Below are 15,768 nucleotides of genomic sequence, written 5' to 3'. Positions count from 1 at the left end.
TGGTGAGAGTCCTGAGACTCCTGTTCCTTCTTCCTGATGGCAGCAGTGAGTACGAGCACGAGCTGGCGGGTGGGTTCCCTGATGATGGATGCTGCTTTTCTGCAACACCACTTTCTATAGATGCGTACCTCTTTTTGTAGAATTTTCTGTTCAACTCATTGGTGTTTCCATACCAGGTTGTGATACAGCCAGTCAATATACTCTCCACCACACAGCTACAGAAGTTTGTCAAAGATTTAGATATCATGCCGAGTCGTCACAAACCCGTACGGAAGTAGACGCATCGCTGTGCTTTCTTTATAATTGCACTTCCGTACTGGGGCCAGGCCAGCCCCTCCAAAATAATAACACCAAAGAACTTAATGTCTCTAACTCTCTCCACCTCTGACCCTCCGATGAGGACTGGCTCATGAACCTCTGGTTTCCTCCTCCTGAAGTTAATAATCAGTTCCCTGCTCTTGCTGACATTGAGTTGTTGTTATGGCACCACTCAGCCAGATTTTCAATCTCCCTCCTATATGATGATTTATCACCACCTTTGATTTGGTCTACATCAGTGGTGTCATCAGCAAACTTGAAGAAGGCATTGGAGCTGTGCTTAACCATGTAGCTTCAAGCATTCTTTGAAGAAAACAAGTGCCTTCATAAATATAATCAGCAGAAGTGCTTATAAGAGATGGACTACCTACACATTTTTCCTATTTGCATAAAGGGACAGATCTAGAGCAATTTATATACCATGGAAACAGGCACAACTTGTCCATGCCAATCAAGTTGCCTACTTGAGCTAATCCTATTTACCTGCATTTGCCCATATCTCTCTAAATCTTTCCTATTCATAAACCTGTCCAAATATCTTTTAAATCTAATAGTACCCACCTCTACTACTTTTTCCAGCAGTTTGTTCCATATATCACTATGCTCTGCATGAAAAGGTTTCCCCTTAGGTCCCCTTTATATCTTTCCCTTTTCACCGTAAACCTATGCCCTACAGTTTTACGCTCCCCTATACCGGGAAAAAGACTATGACCAATCACCTTATCTATGCCTTGATCTCAGTCTAGAATATGTTAAAAACTGAGATCTCCATCCTCTTGAGGAAATAATTGCAAAGACTGTGTTGTACTCAATGCTGAGCAGGTCAATAAGAAACAATGGTGATGTTAAAACACCAAATACTCGCACCTTCAGGAAGGCGAAATGGGAGCATTCTCAGAAAATTTACAGCCACTTCTGCAATACCAGAGACATGAGGCACATGTGGCAGGGAATTCAGAGGATTACAGACTACAAATCTACCCTGTACGTCAGTGACCAGAATGCTTCACTCTCTAAGAGGCTGAATGCCTTCTATGCCTGGTTAGATGTGCAGAATAAAGTGCTGGCAAGAAAAGTACACCTACCCCCTGGAAGAGATATTCTGGAACAATCCATTGTCCCCTCGGTTTTCAAGGTGGAAACCATCACTCCAGTGCCAAAGAAGGCGACAGTAACCTGCCTAAATGACCATCGTCAGTGGCATTAACATCAACCATTATGAAATGCTTTGAAGCTTGTTATGGAGCACATTAAAACCTTTCTCCTGGCTAATTATACCATTTCCAGTTTTCTTATTGCTCAAATCGATCCACTGACAATGCAATAGCCTCTGCCCTCCACTCTGTCCTGTCCCACCTGGAAAATGGGGTCTCATATGCCAGACTGCTGTTAATAGACTTCAGTTCAGTATTCAGCACCATCATACCCCAGAAACTGGTGGGGAAACTGTCCTCGCTGTGCCTCAACACCTCCTCTGTAATTGGATACCGGGCTTCCAACAGTAAGTCTACAGTCAGTCAGTCTGTGTGGGCAGCAACGTCTCTGGTACCATTACACTGAGCACTGGCGCTCTCCAATACTGTGTGCTCAGCCTACTGTTGTTCACTCTACTGACGCACGACTGTGTTTCAGGATCCACCTCAAACTGTGACATCAAGTCTGTGGTTTGCACAATAATAGTTGGCCTTATCAAAAACGATGATGAGACGGATATAGAGGGGAAGTGGAGCGTATGGTGGATTGATGTGAGAAGAACAATCGAAGCCTGAATGAGGAGAAGGAAAAGAAAATCATTGTGGACTTCAGAAAGGTGCAGAGAAACCATCCCCCTCTGTAAATACATGGCTCTTCCATAGAGAGTTCCCGGGAATTCACATTACGGATGACCTCACTTCATCCCATAATATCACCTCCCTAAACAAGAAGACACAGCAGTGCCTCCATTTCCTAAGACTGAGGCAAGCAAGGCTCCTCCTCCCATCTTAACTGCATTTACAGGAGCACCACTGAGAGCATCCCGACAAGTTGCATCTCCATCAGGTATGGGGGCGATCAAGAATCAGACCAGAAGTCCCTACAAAGGACTGTGAGAACAGCTGGGACCATCATAGGGCCTACCATCTATCAGGGACATTTAACAGGAGCACTGCGCATGCAGAGCCCTTAGTATTATTAAGGATCCCACCCATCCATCCAGCATCCTCTTTGACTTCCTACCATCAGGAAGGAGGCTATGATGCATAAAAACAAGGACATGCAGGATGAGGAACAGTTTCTTCCCCCAGGCCATGAGGTTCTGAACACTTTGCATCATTGTATTCAAGGTGTCACTGGTTAGTCTGTTCAAGACCTTACAATATTTAATATGAATGCACTTTAGTTCGTTATTTATGTGTGATTCATCTGTAGATTTTATCCTTACTTCATAAGTTCATAAGTTATCAGGTGCTATGTGTTTTATGTGTGTTACTGTGCTTTACAAACTGATTCGAAGAAATGTTGTCTCATTTCCATATACATTATACTGTTATGTTATATACAAGTATATAGTTAAATGACAATAAACATGACGACACGAAATGCACTAAGTGCTGCATTTTTGTTCCAAATCCGCTTCTGTTCATGCACTACTCCAAGGGGACTACTCAGGGCAGGGGTCCCCAACCTTTTTAGCACCGCAGACCGGTTTAATATTGACATTATTCTTGCGGACTGGCCAACCAGGGGGTGGGGAGGGTGTTCAAGTAGGGTTAAACTCACCTCAACATGTCTTCTACAGTTAGGGTTGCCAACTTCCTCACTCCCAAATAAGGCACAAAAGTAGCAGTCAAATCTCGGGACACTTTACCCCAGGAAAGCCTACCATGACCATGAAGCCTTGCACGGGCACTTGTGTGCACATGCCTGCCGTGCACATGTGATGTGCGCATGCGTGCACGTGCTAGTTTTTCCCCATGAATCGGTTTTGCCTTCATCTTCCCGACTATACTGTACATACATTATTTCTACTTTATATAGGCTGTGTATTTATCATATCATTCCTGCTTTTACTATATGTTAGTGTTATTTATTTTAGGTTTTATGTGTTACTTGGTATGATTTGGTAGGTTATTTTTTGGGTCTGGGAACGCTTAAAAATTTTTCCCATATAATTAATGGTAATTGCTTCTTCGCTTTACGCCATTTCGGCACAAAAGGTTTCATAGGAACGCTCTACCGGGAGAAGGGCGGTCCCGTTTGGGACAAACCAATTTAGTCCAATCTACAGGATGTCCCGGCAAATACAGGACAGTTGGCAACCCTATGTTCAAGTTCAACAGTGCGTGACAGGGAATGAAAAAAGGTGCAGCTGACTCATATCATACTTCATTATTTCAGATGAACTCTCAGTTATTTCCTCCCTTCTAGCCTATGGTGTAATTTCATTAATTTTTTTTTTGAGTACTTTTATTTTTTCCATCTTGTGACCCAGTTTTGGGAGAAACTTTTCTCTAAACCTAGTGTATAACAGAGAGCCTTACTGAATTACTGTATCAGGCCAGCTCTTTTTTATTTACATTTTGGGAACCAATGGTGTGTTTTTTAAAACCACTTTCTCTGGCTAAGTGATGCAGTTAAGAATTCTCAGGTCAGTTTCACTGATGTTAAAATTGTGCGTCTCCACAATATGCACTACAACAGCAACATCTATTTTAGATAATTTACTTGTTATCATGGTGAAGCATAGGAGTTAATCTGTAGGAAATAATGTAGCTCCGTGAGTACAGTGACAGATAGGGTGACTCTTAATAATCACTTTTTAACATTCAAGATAACGTAAATGACAGCCCCATATGATCCGTTTTCACCAGTATGTATTATGCTGGGCAAAAATAGGGACTTATATTTGAAACAGCAGCATTTTAAAAGATTCACCATTCTGTTTGGGGGAATGGATACCAAGGTTTCTGATACAAACTCAAGTGCATCTGTTTCAGAGTGGCTCAGCTGTTGAGTGATGCTTTCACTCAGAGGCAGAGAGCACAGAAAACATTCAGTGCACCATGTCCATGCCAGTTGATCTACAGCCTTGTGCACCTTGTCCATTCAAGTGCTGCCTAGATCCTTCTTAAATTTTGAGAGATGACCTGTCTCCACCATCCACTCCTGATGAGAAAACCTTGTCCCTCACAGCCCCTCTGTATCTTTTACCCCTTCCCTAAACTGGATTTAATTGTCTCTGCAGTGGTGAAAATCTTCCTACTAGCTACCACATCTATGCTCCTCCTAATTTTACGTACCTCTGTTAGCTCCCTCATCAGGTTCACCCATTCCAAGGAGGACAAACTGAGCCAATTCACTTCAGCGTAACTCAACTGAGGTAACGCCTTGAAGAAATATACATTGTACTAACCAGAACTATACATGAGACTCCAGTTGTGATCTAACCCAAGTTTTATAAAGTTGTCCCTGCTCTTACATCTAATGCCCCAGGTAATGAAAGCCAGAATTCCACTGATGCACACAGAGAAGAATTCATTTCAGACGTTACCTATGCCCTCTGCTGCCACACACAGGCTGCTATTTTGAATGCTAATGCAGCCCACGCTTTCCCTGGGTGCTCTCATGCCCTTTTAAACTGCTTTGGCATTTTCTTTAATCTTGTCTGCTAGTCATATTTATTGCCCTTCATAATTTCTATTTTAAGAATTCCCTTCTTTCACTATTTAAGTATTTTCCCCAATCACTGCACTATTGTGCTGTCGCTGCACAGATTGCTTGTCTCTAAATAGCATTCTTTGCATTCCTCCAGCAAACAAGAAGGAAAAATCGTTGCTGAATGTCAGCTCTGGCAACTTCCCATAGTCAAGCAGCTTTTTATAACTGCAACAGTGGTGAGGTTTGACCATCCTGCCCCCCCATCCCCACCAAGCAATGATCTAGGATCTCCACTACAACTGAAGACTTTTCTACCACTGTACTTGGTTTCTTCCGGCTTTAATGCTCTCCTGCATTTCAATATAGTAATGCTTCAGCTGAAAAGTGCAGATCTGGACATGGTTACATACTGAACAATTTGCATACATTGCTTAGAGATGAAAGTTTTGAAGGAGACACTCCTCATTGTACACAGCACATCATGAACTAGCACTGGACTCAAATGAATATGTCCCACAGTATCAAGTGGACATCAAAATCAACAAGTTATCTAAAGTTCTATCCTCTTGATGAGGCATTATCCTGAAGGCTGTCAGTTCAACAGGATACAAAAGATCCCATGGTTCTACTTGAAGAGGGAATAAAAGTTTCCCGAATTCTTGGTAATCAGCTTATACAGTAGACACGTATGTGGTCCTGTTACATATTTAATAACAGCAATGCATCTTGATACCTCAAGCTTGATTAGATATAATAACAAATTGATTCTCCTATATGTAGTTTGGTGAGAAAAGTGGCTCTGATAAAAATAACTTCTTCATTTGTGGCAGACAAAATCATGCAGAAATATCTTAAAACAAAAACCAAGCGCATGGTAGCTTGGAAGCTGCACAATATATTAAAGTCATCATGCAATCACTCTTTTTAAGTTGGCATTATGGTCTTTCTGCAACAGAGTAAAACCCTTGGCAGTGAAATATCACACTGATGCTGAATATAGAACATAGAATAGTACAGCACAGTACAGGCCCTTCGGCCCACAATGTTGTGCCGACCCTCAAACCCTGCCTCCCATATAAGCCCCCACCTTAAATTCCTCCATCTACCACTCTAGTAGTCTCTTAAACTTCATTAGTGTATCTGCTTCCACCACTGACTCAGGCAGTGCATTCTACGCACCAACCACTCTCTGAGTAAAAAACCTTCCTCTAATATCCCCCTTGAACTTCCCACCCCTTACCTTAAAGCCACGCCCTCTTGTATTGAGCAGTGGTGCCCTGGGGAAGAGGCGCTGGTTATCCACTCTATCTATTCCTCTTATTATCTTGCACAACTCTATCATGTCTCTTCTCATCCTCCTTCTCTCCAAAGAGTAAAGCCCTAGCTCCCTTAATCTCTGATCATAATGCATACTCTCTAAACCAGGCAGCATCCTGGTAAATCTCCTCTGTACCCTTTTCAATGCTTCCACATCCTTCCTATAGTGAGGTGACCAGAACTGGACACAGTACTCCAAGTGTGGCCTAACCAGAGTTTTATAGAGCTGCATCATTACATCGCGACTCTTAAGCTCTATCCCTGGACGTATGAAAGCTAACACCCCATAAGCTTTCTTAACTACCCTATCTACCTGTGAGGCAACTTTCAGGGATCTGTGGACATGTACCTCCAGATCCCTCTGCTCCTCCACACTACCAAATATCCTGCCATTTACTTTGTACTCTGCCTTGGAGTTTGTCCTTCCAAAGTGTACCACCTCACACTTCTCTGGGTTGAACTTCTCAGTCCACTCCTGCATCCTATCAATGTCTCTCTGCAATCTTTGACAATCCTCTACACTATCTACAACACCACCAACCTTTGTGTCGTCTGCAAACTTGCCAACCCACCCTTCTACCCCCACATCCAGGTCGTTAATAAAAATCATGAAAAGTAGAGGTCCCAGAACAGATCCTTGTGGGACACCACTAGTCACAATCCTCCAATCTGGATGTACAACAAACAGTTCTAACCTTTTCACCACTCAAGTCAATGCTTCCTTACTTAACAACTTTATTTAACAATTTGGTACAACAAATAACAATTTGTCATGTACATTTTATCCACCACCACCCTCTGTCTTCTGCAGGCAAGCCAATTCTGAATCCACCTGGCCAAACTTCCCTGGATCCCATGCCTTCTGACTTTCTGAATAAGCCTACCGTGTGGAACCTTGTCAAATGCCTTACTAAAATCTATATAGATCACATCCACTGCACTACCCTCATCTATATGCCTGGTCACGTCCTCAAAGAACACGTGAAGGAAGATAAGATTGGCCAAATGATCTTATCAACTCTTCAAGCATGAGGAAGGGAATAGAGACTGGCATGGCCTTGTGGAATGAGCTTGCTTAGGAACAGAGCAATGAATATTACTTTCTACAAAGTGAGAACAGACAAGGTGATTAGAAAGAACCTCAGGACTGAGATTAATAGACTGATTCTTGAGAATTTGGATAAAACAGGTTTTAATTTTGAAAAGAAAAAATTTTAAATGTTAAGAAATCTAAACTTATATGTTTATAGAACAAGGTCTCAGCAATCAAGCAATATTTCAGTGAAACCTCCTTATTTTGTAATTTATTCATAAAATGTGTTTTTCCCATCATTCCTTAGTTTTTGTCAACACAGTCAGACAGAATAAAAAGCTAATCATTCCTATTTATTTAGTCTTATATAGATTTAGAGCTTTTAAATCATTGTGCCTACACCATAGGTACACATATATGCTGTTAGATATTGAATATTCACTTTTGATAATTTTTTATACTATTTCACGTGTGTTCCTTTAAAAACTTACATCAAGCAACTTTTATCATTAGCATTAAATATACACAATAACAATTTTGGACATAAAAACACATTTTTAATTTTAAAGAGACAATTATTTTAATAAATCAACTGTTTTGGAGGAACAGATTGTAAGCATATTAATTTAAAATAAAGAAAGTTCCATCTGACGGTGGTGGCAGTGGCCTAATTACAACAAACAGTTCTAACCTTTTCACCACTCAAGTCAATGCTTCCTTGCTTAACAACTTTATTTAACAATTTGGTACAACAAATAACAATTTGTCATGTACATTTTATCCTTCCGTAAATACTAACAACAACGGTAAACAGCAAAATAAAACCTACAGTACAACTGCAATGTTTAAGCATAAACATCAGAAAACACACCAGGGACTAAAAAAAAAATTCTATCCATTTCTGGGCTTGAAAATCTTCAAAAAAGTTCAGTCAGCTTTATCAGGAAGTAGACGATTAATAAGCTCCTCCTCTATAAGGTCCATGACTTCAGCAGATAGGTAGTAGATTTCCCTCGTCCTGCTTGCATGACCCGGTGATGATGGCTCCACCAATCTGACCAGAATATCTTCAACGGGTACGAAGCACATATCCTTTCCATCTGGTTTTGGATGGAAGCACGTGTTGGGCCCATGAGGGTGGAAAACTCCACTTGATGATTAGCATCCGCAGTGACAGCCTTTGCTAACCACCAATTTTGGTCATAAATGACTACAAGCCAATCTCCACAATTAATGACACCAGCAGATATATCTGTCGTATTTCTAGTTTGCTCTCGTTGCCAACGCTTTTTCAGTTTGTTCCTATCTTTTATTATCTCTTGAAATTTATTTTTCAAAGCTTTCATCTCCCTCAAGTATCTTGCTCTTGTCTTCTTTTTTTCCCTTTCCCCTGCTGTAGACTGCCTACTGCTATCTGGCTCCTGAATAGTCTGGTCTAATGGACTATCTGGGGGAGTTTCTGGGCGTTCTGGGCCCTTTCTCTTACGCTCTCTTGACTCTTGCTGTCTATGTTTCCACGCCTTTCTCTTACTCTCTTTTCCCTTTCATTCAAATCACTGATAGTTTTTATCTTCCCATCCTCTACTCTCTTCTTCCATCTTTGCATTTCCTTTCTCAGGCATTCCTCCTTTAACTCTGGCTCACTATATATTTTCTCTCTCCGCTTTTTTTGGTATTCCCTGTTTCTTCCCCTTCGCTCCTCCACTGATAGCTGCTGCCTAGCCATAACTTCCTAAATTACATAAAAGGAAGGTCAGAATTTAATGGAATTACTATGAAATTGTGCAAAATTACTATGAATTTAATTATGTTTAATTTGATGAAATTTTATAAAATGATTATGAAATCGTGCAACTAAATTCATTTACGGTTTTAGTCCTTTAGTAAGGAAATATTGTAGGCCTATGTGTGGAAGAAATAATGGGGAAATTATGTATATTATAAATAAAGAGATTAATGAAACATTACGAGCCATATTACTGTTTATTGTGATCATAAATTATATTCAAGCCTCCATTGAGGATGAATTGGATGTTTTTGTCACCACCGTCAGACAGAAAACCCGACGGTGTTGACGTCTGACAGTGGTGACAAAACACACTTTTTTACATGACATGCATGAGTTGTATACAGGAGCAATCTTGTTTTCCCTCTGTTGCTACCTGCCTCTGGCCTCTACTTAAAATGCATAAATTTATGTCATAATTTAAAATAATTCTTTCTATACAGAAGAGACAGTGTCATGGTTGTGACAGTAGCAACATCAATAAAATGCATAAATTTATGTCATAATTTAAAATAATTCTTTCTATACAGAAGAGACATGTCATGGTTGTGACAGTAGCAACATCAATAAATACGTAAAAATTATTGAAAAAAATAGCAAACTTACAGGAGCTTGTTTGACCTTGTTGCATTTAGCAGATGTGGAGGGTGGAAAGGGGGTCCTCAGGAATATAGTTGACCATGTGGTTGCCTGATTTTATTGCTTTTTTATAAATATCTGATGGTGCTGACAAAAACTTGGGACGCATTTTGAATAACCCCAAAATAAGAGTAAATATTGTTGAAAATACACTGTTTTTAGTTTTAAAGAGGTTTTTCACTCTACTCTTTCATCTGGCATACATATTATACATTTTAAATGATTTTTTTTCACACTTTTTATCAAATTGAAATGATAATCTCTTGTCTGAGGACAACTGATTTTGTGGGTACTGGGCTATTATATAATCATATAATTTATAAAATTAAAAACAAACATATGAAAAAATGTTGCATTTGTGCAAAAGACCCTCAGATGATCAACCCTGATTATTTTAAATAAGAAAATGTTATTCATTTTCAACGGAATTAGCACTTTCCTTAGCGGGACATGTTTTTGCCGAAGTCTCAAGAATCGGTGAATAATTAGAAACATTGACAAGGTTATAGACATAAGAATTTAACAGAATAGTTTGGAGGTCACTACCTGAAAATGAGCTAGAAGGAAGAATCCTCCTCATCCTTAAAAGTTAGCTGGATGATTACTGTGAATGCAGTATCTCACAAAACTGCAGGCCAAAGCTGAAAGCTTGGATGACTTTCAATTAACTTTCTCCATGAGCATAGTCGAAGTAAGATTAATGGGTGAATATCCCTGTGATTTCTTAATATATGGACAAAGAAGTGCTTGCAGTATGTGCTGAGATAAAAATGCTAACAGAACTTCTGTTAAGAGATGAGAGAACATCATAACACCATTGGTATGAGGTTTGGAGATTAAACAGAAATGTAAGCCGACGCGAAACCTTTCACCTCTGCTGAAATGAAGTGAGGAAAGAGTCAATACGTGGTTGAAAGGATAACAATAATGTAAATCTCCCTGTGCAATATATCCTAAACACCCTGTTGCACAGATAATAGTTAGAACTTGGTTCCTCAGTACAATTATACAAGCTATGAAATCAACTACAGCTCCAACTTCCGACTTTACTGATAATGAGCAAACTAAAATATAAAGAAATTAAAATATTTCCTGTTCCCTGGTAGTGAAAAGCTATGAACTACTGAATGACTCAAGGCTACAACTCACCATCATCTTCCCCGGGGAAATTAGAGATGGATAACTATGGTTTTGGAAGCAATATTTACAGCTTGTGAATGAATGTATGAAAATTACATCTGATGACAGTTTGCAAACACATACGAAGGAACAGTAAATATTAACTAAATGAAAGTAATCTTATGCCATACCTTTTCCTGTACCAGTCTTTGTAAGTGCACACCAGATGACAGCATCGCAATAAACATAGTCAATATATACTGTTGGACACGGCTCACTCCTGCCTGCAGAGAGTTCAGCACTGCCGTGAGGCCAACCTTCTCAATGACACTTTGAAAAGCACTAGCAGAATGGCGAGTAATTCTGCACAGAGCCTGCAGGGAGCAGAGAAATGTTGCACAGGTTCAGTCTGATTATACACCAAATATATAGACTCAAAAACTTCCAGTCTAAATGATGTGATACCATGTGGTTCAGTTCAACTTTAAAACAGCTGATCTATATGGAATGGTCATCTTTTGACCGTAACTGCTTTATAAGAAATTAATTAAATGCTAAGACCAGGTGAACAACTGAGATTGTAAGCATCTTTAGTACTGTTTTATTTAAATAAATTTTACTGCGTTGTTTTTTTTTTCTTTCCCCTTTTATCACAATATTATAGCCATTATGGAAAGACACAGACTCTAGATGGTTGGAAAGCTGGAACGACACACAAGATGCTGGGGAAACTCACGGGGTCAGGCACCATCTATTGAGGGAAATGGACAGTCAATGTTTTGGTTGAGTTCCCTCATCAGGAATGGATAGCCAGTGTAAAAAGTTGGGGAGAAGGAGTGGAGTGAGAGCTGGCCGTTGATATTCAGATAGGTGGATTCAGATGTGGAGGGTAATGACAGGCGGGTGAAGGGGGGAAGGAGTGGGAATGATGTAAAAAACTGGGAGAAGATAGATGGAAGACGGTGAATCTGACAGGAGAAGACAGTGAATCATGGACTTCCGATTCAAGCATCAGAAGCACAGTGGTAATTTGCTAGCAGCAAAACTAACTATTAATTTCTTTATTAATCACACTTTTTGTCAAAAATGATCATTGCAATAAATAGCCTGTAACTTCCCTTTCGGAGTACAGCTTTCGAACCTCCTGTACGACCAGGCATTTTTTGAGGTGCGAACTGAAGTCTCGAAGGTGCAGGATGGTTGTGGTGTGGTCTGTACAGGCTGAATTGATGCAGTGGGCCCAGGCCCAAGAGTGGGGAATTAGCCAATGTTTGCCTGCCGGCGCAGACTTGGAGGTGATTCGAAGCAGCAGAACAGAGGTGAGACACACCCGAGGCGGCTGGGCCTAGCCCCAAGAGCGAGAAACAAGCTGAGGTTTGAATGATTTAAGCCCTGGGCCAAATTCAGAAACAAGATGAATCAGGATGGTGGGCTCCGGGCTCGAGAGAATATCAAAGTGGCAGAGCCCAGGTCCGAGATCAGGGAACGACCCACTGTTTGGACGATTTAAACACTGGGCTAGATTGAAAAGTCCAGTGTGTCGGGCTGGAGGCAAGGGGCGAGCCAGTGTTCAGCTGGCTGCTCTGCGAGTTTTATTCCTCTCTGCATTGAACTGAGGGTGTGGCCTACAACTAACAGGCTCCTGGATCGGCTGCGGTGATGACTGGCTTCATGGCTGTGGACTCACTTTTGTGAACTTCAGTTCTGAATGTCATTTGTCTACTTTTATTGTTTGCATGATTTTTTTTGTACATTGGGTGTTTGACAGTCTTCTCTTGTTTTAATGGGTTCTACTGGGTTTCTTTGTTTAGAGGTTGTCTGTAAGGAGACGAATCTCATGGTTGTATATACGTTGATAATAAATGTACCTTGAATTTTGAGTAAAGGGAAATAGGTGAGGAGAGGAACTAGAGGGAGGAATATGTAGGTGATGTCCCCTCTCATCTTCTCTAGCTCTTTGTCATGTATATCTATCACTTCCCAGATTCTTATAACAATCCCACTCTCTCCCCTCCAAAACCCTATTATCCCCTTGGATCCACCTCTCACCCACCAGCTCTTGCTCCATCCCTTTCCTCAACCTTCTCATTCTGGTGACCTCCTCTTTCTTTACAGACCCAGTGAAGGGAATCAATCCTGAACATCAACTGCCCATTTCCCTTCATAAATGTTGCCCGACCCTATGAGCTCTTCCATCATTTTGTACGTAAATGCCACTGTGGAGAGATTACAATATTAGAACCATGACAGAAACGTGGCATCTCAATGTTTCAGGATACAATATTCCAGCATGAAAGAGGTAAAAAAGAACAGAGAGTTGTACTGTTAACTAGGAAGAATATTTCAGCAATACTCAGAGAGGATATCCTGGTGGGGAGGTCAGGTGGAATAACCCAGAGAGGCCATTTGGATAGAATTTAGAAATAAAGAAAGTGAATTTAGAAATAAAAAAATACACAAGGGGCCCCAATAGTTAATGGGCATTAGAGATGCAAATACGTAGGGAAATCCAAGAAAAGTGTAGGTAGGAATAATAGGAGTGCAATAGTAAGTGATTTTAATTTCCCTAATATAGACTGGGACTGCCATTGTGTTAAGGAATTAGATAGGACAGAATTTGTTATGTGTATCCAGATCAGTTTTTTTTTCTATGCACCATGAAGATTAAGAAATGAGGCAAGGTAAGTGGCTATATGTCAGTGGGGAAGAACTTTGGGACCAATGATCAGAATTCTATTAGCTTCAAGGCAGCAGAAGGTAGCGCTGCTCCACAAATTCCAAATTGAGCCAAAGCAAATTTTGATGGCACTAGACAATAACTTGCAAACATTGATTGGGCAAGGCAGAAGGACATCCAGCAAATAGGGAGAGTTCAGAATCAATATGTCCCTGTGCAAAGGCAGGGCTGGCAGGATTAGGGAGCCCTGCCTGGTGAGTGATATTGAGGCTCTGGTCAGAACAACGAGGCATATGTCAGGTATAGGCAGCTGAAATCGTGAGTCCCTCGAGTCAATGTTGTTGGAACTACGTGGACACCTGATGTAGATAATGGACTCCCTTCTCACAGTACTCCTGATGATTGCATCTTCTGAATCTCCATTTTCATTCTAACAGAATCAGAATCAGCTTTATTATCACTGGCATGCTTCGGGAAATTTGTTAACTTAGCAGCAGCAGTTCAATGCAATACATAATATAGAAGATACAGAAGAGGAAAAAAATAAAATAAAATAATAACAACAACATTAAATAAATCAATTACAGTACAGGTATATTGAATGGATTAAAAATCGTGCAAAAAACCCCCAGAAATAACATATATTAAAAAAGTGAAGTAGTGTCTTAATGGGTTCAATGTCCATTTGGGAATCAGATGGCAGATGGGAAGAAGTTGTTCCTGAATCGCTGAGTGTGTGCCTTCAGGCTTCTGTACCTTCTACCTGATGGTAACAGTGAGAAAAGGGCATGCCTTGGGTGCTGGAGGTCCTTAATAATGGATGCTGCCTTTCTGAGACACCGCTCCTTGAAGATGTCCTGGGTACTTTGTAGGCTGGTACCAAAGATGAAGCTGACTAACTTTACAACCCTCTGTAGCTTCTTTTGGTCCTGTGCAGTAGCACCCCCCCTCCCGCCATACCAGAATGCTCTCCACAGTACTTCTAAGAAGTTTTTGAGTGTATTTGTTGGCATGCCAAATCTCTTCAAACTCCTAATGAAGTATAGTCGCTGTCTTGCCTTCTTTATAGCTGCATCGATATGTTGGGACCAGGTTAGATCCTCAGAGATCTTGACACCCAGGAACTTGAAGCTGCTCACTCTCTCCACTTCTGATCCCTCTATGAGGATTGCTGTGTGTTCCTTCATCTTACCCTTCCTGAAGTTCACAATCAGCTCTCTTATCTTACTGATGTTGAGTGCCAGGTTGTTGCTGTAGCACCACTCCACTAGGTGGCATATCTCACTCCTGTACACCCTCTCGTCACCAGCCGAGATTTTACCAACAATGGTTGTATCGTCAGCAAATTTATAGATGGTATTTGAGCTATGCGTAGCCACACAGTCATGGGTATAGAGAGAGTAGAGCAGTGGGCTAAGCGCACACCCCTGAGGTTCACCAGTGTTGACAATCAAGATAATTGTCGAAATCTTCAAATTCTTTGTACTGTAATTACTAACTTGTTGAAGTAGTGAAATCATTTTATTTTCACTCATGGCCAGTTCTGGCATCTCCAAGCCTAAATGCTTGAAACTGCAGTGAGCAAAATAGTTCTGAATTGTCATACAGTTTATTTTTCACCAACTATCAGTGACAGAAATCATTCTTTTTTGAACAGAAATGCACACATCTGGGCACTATTTAAAAACAGTTCACTCAAAGCATGGTAGTGTTTAGCAGCCACACAAGTGCACGCAACTGATTCTAGTTAGAAACTTGGGCCACAACTCGTGAAATTTAAGAGACTACTATACAGGTACATGGAGGAATTTAAGGTGGGGGGTTATATGGGAGGCAGGGTTTAACATTCATGTTCTATGAATACACTTAACAAGAAAACCGGGGCAAAATAAGGTAAATGGGAATCCTGAAAGATTCTGTAGGTATATTAAGAGCCTAGAGGTAACTAGGGGGAAGAGAGATTTGCTAAATCCCCTTAAGCATCTGTGTGTGGAGATGGGTGAGATCTTAAATTAATACTTTTCATCTGTATTTAGCATGGAGAAGGGCATGGAAATTAGTGAGTTCAGTGAAGGGAAGAATAACCTGTCAACAATAGAAAAAAGGTGTCCGCAGTCCCGAAGAACATGAAGGTGCATGAAGCAGGTGTTTCCACAGACACTCTGGGAAGGAAAGGAAGACATTTCTGAGACTGTTGTATCTTTGTTATCTGCCAGTGAGGTAGCAGAAGTCTGGAGGATT

At 40.7% G+C, this 15,768-nt stretch overlaps 1 protein-coding gene across 8 annotated transcripts in view; it reads right to left on the bottom strand.

The window, feature by feature from the left end:
- ulk4 (unc-51 like kinase 4) overlaps nucleotides 1-15,768 on the bottom strand; it is a 702,256-nt gene that overhangs the window by 415,967 nt on the left and 270,521 nt on the right. For 7 of the 8 annotated variants that reach the window (XM_072283788.1, XM_072283790.1, XM_072283793.1 and 4 more), the window contains 2 exons: nucleotides 11,042-11,224; nucleotides 1,868-2,083 (listed from right to left, as the gene is read on the bottom strand). In XM_072283788.1, coding sequence (XP_072139889.1) covers nucleotides 1,868-2,083; nucleotides 11,042-11,224 — 399 coding nt within the window. The remainder of the gene's footprint in view (nucleotides 1-1,867; nucleotides 2,084-11,041; nucleotides 11,225-15,768) is intronic. The other variant, XM_072283794.1, reaches the window with a different exon arrangement.

Source organism: Mobula birostris, chromosome 19 (assembly GCF_030028105.1).
Source record: "Mobula birostris isolate sMobBir1 chromosome 19, sMobBir1.hap1, whole genome shotgun sequence".
Taxonomy (NCBI): domain Eukaryota; kingdom Metazoa; phylum Chordata; class Chondrichthyes; order Myliobatiformes; family Myliobatidae; genus Mobula; species Mobula birostris.
This window is presented reverse-complemented; position numbering and strand designations above follow the sequence as displayed.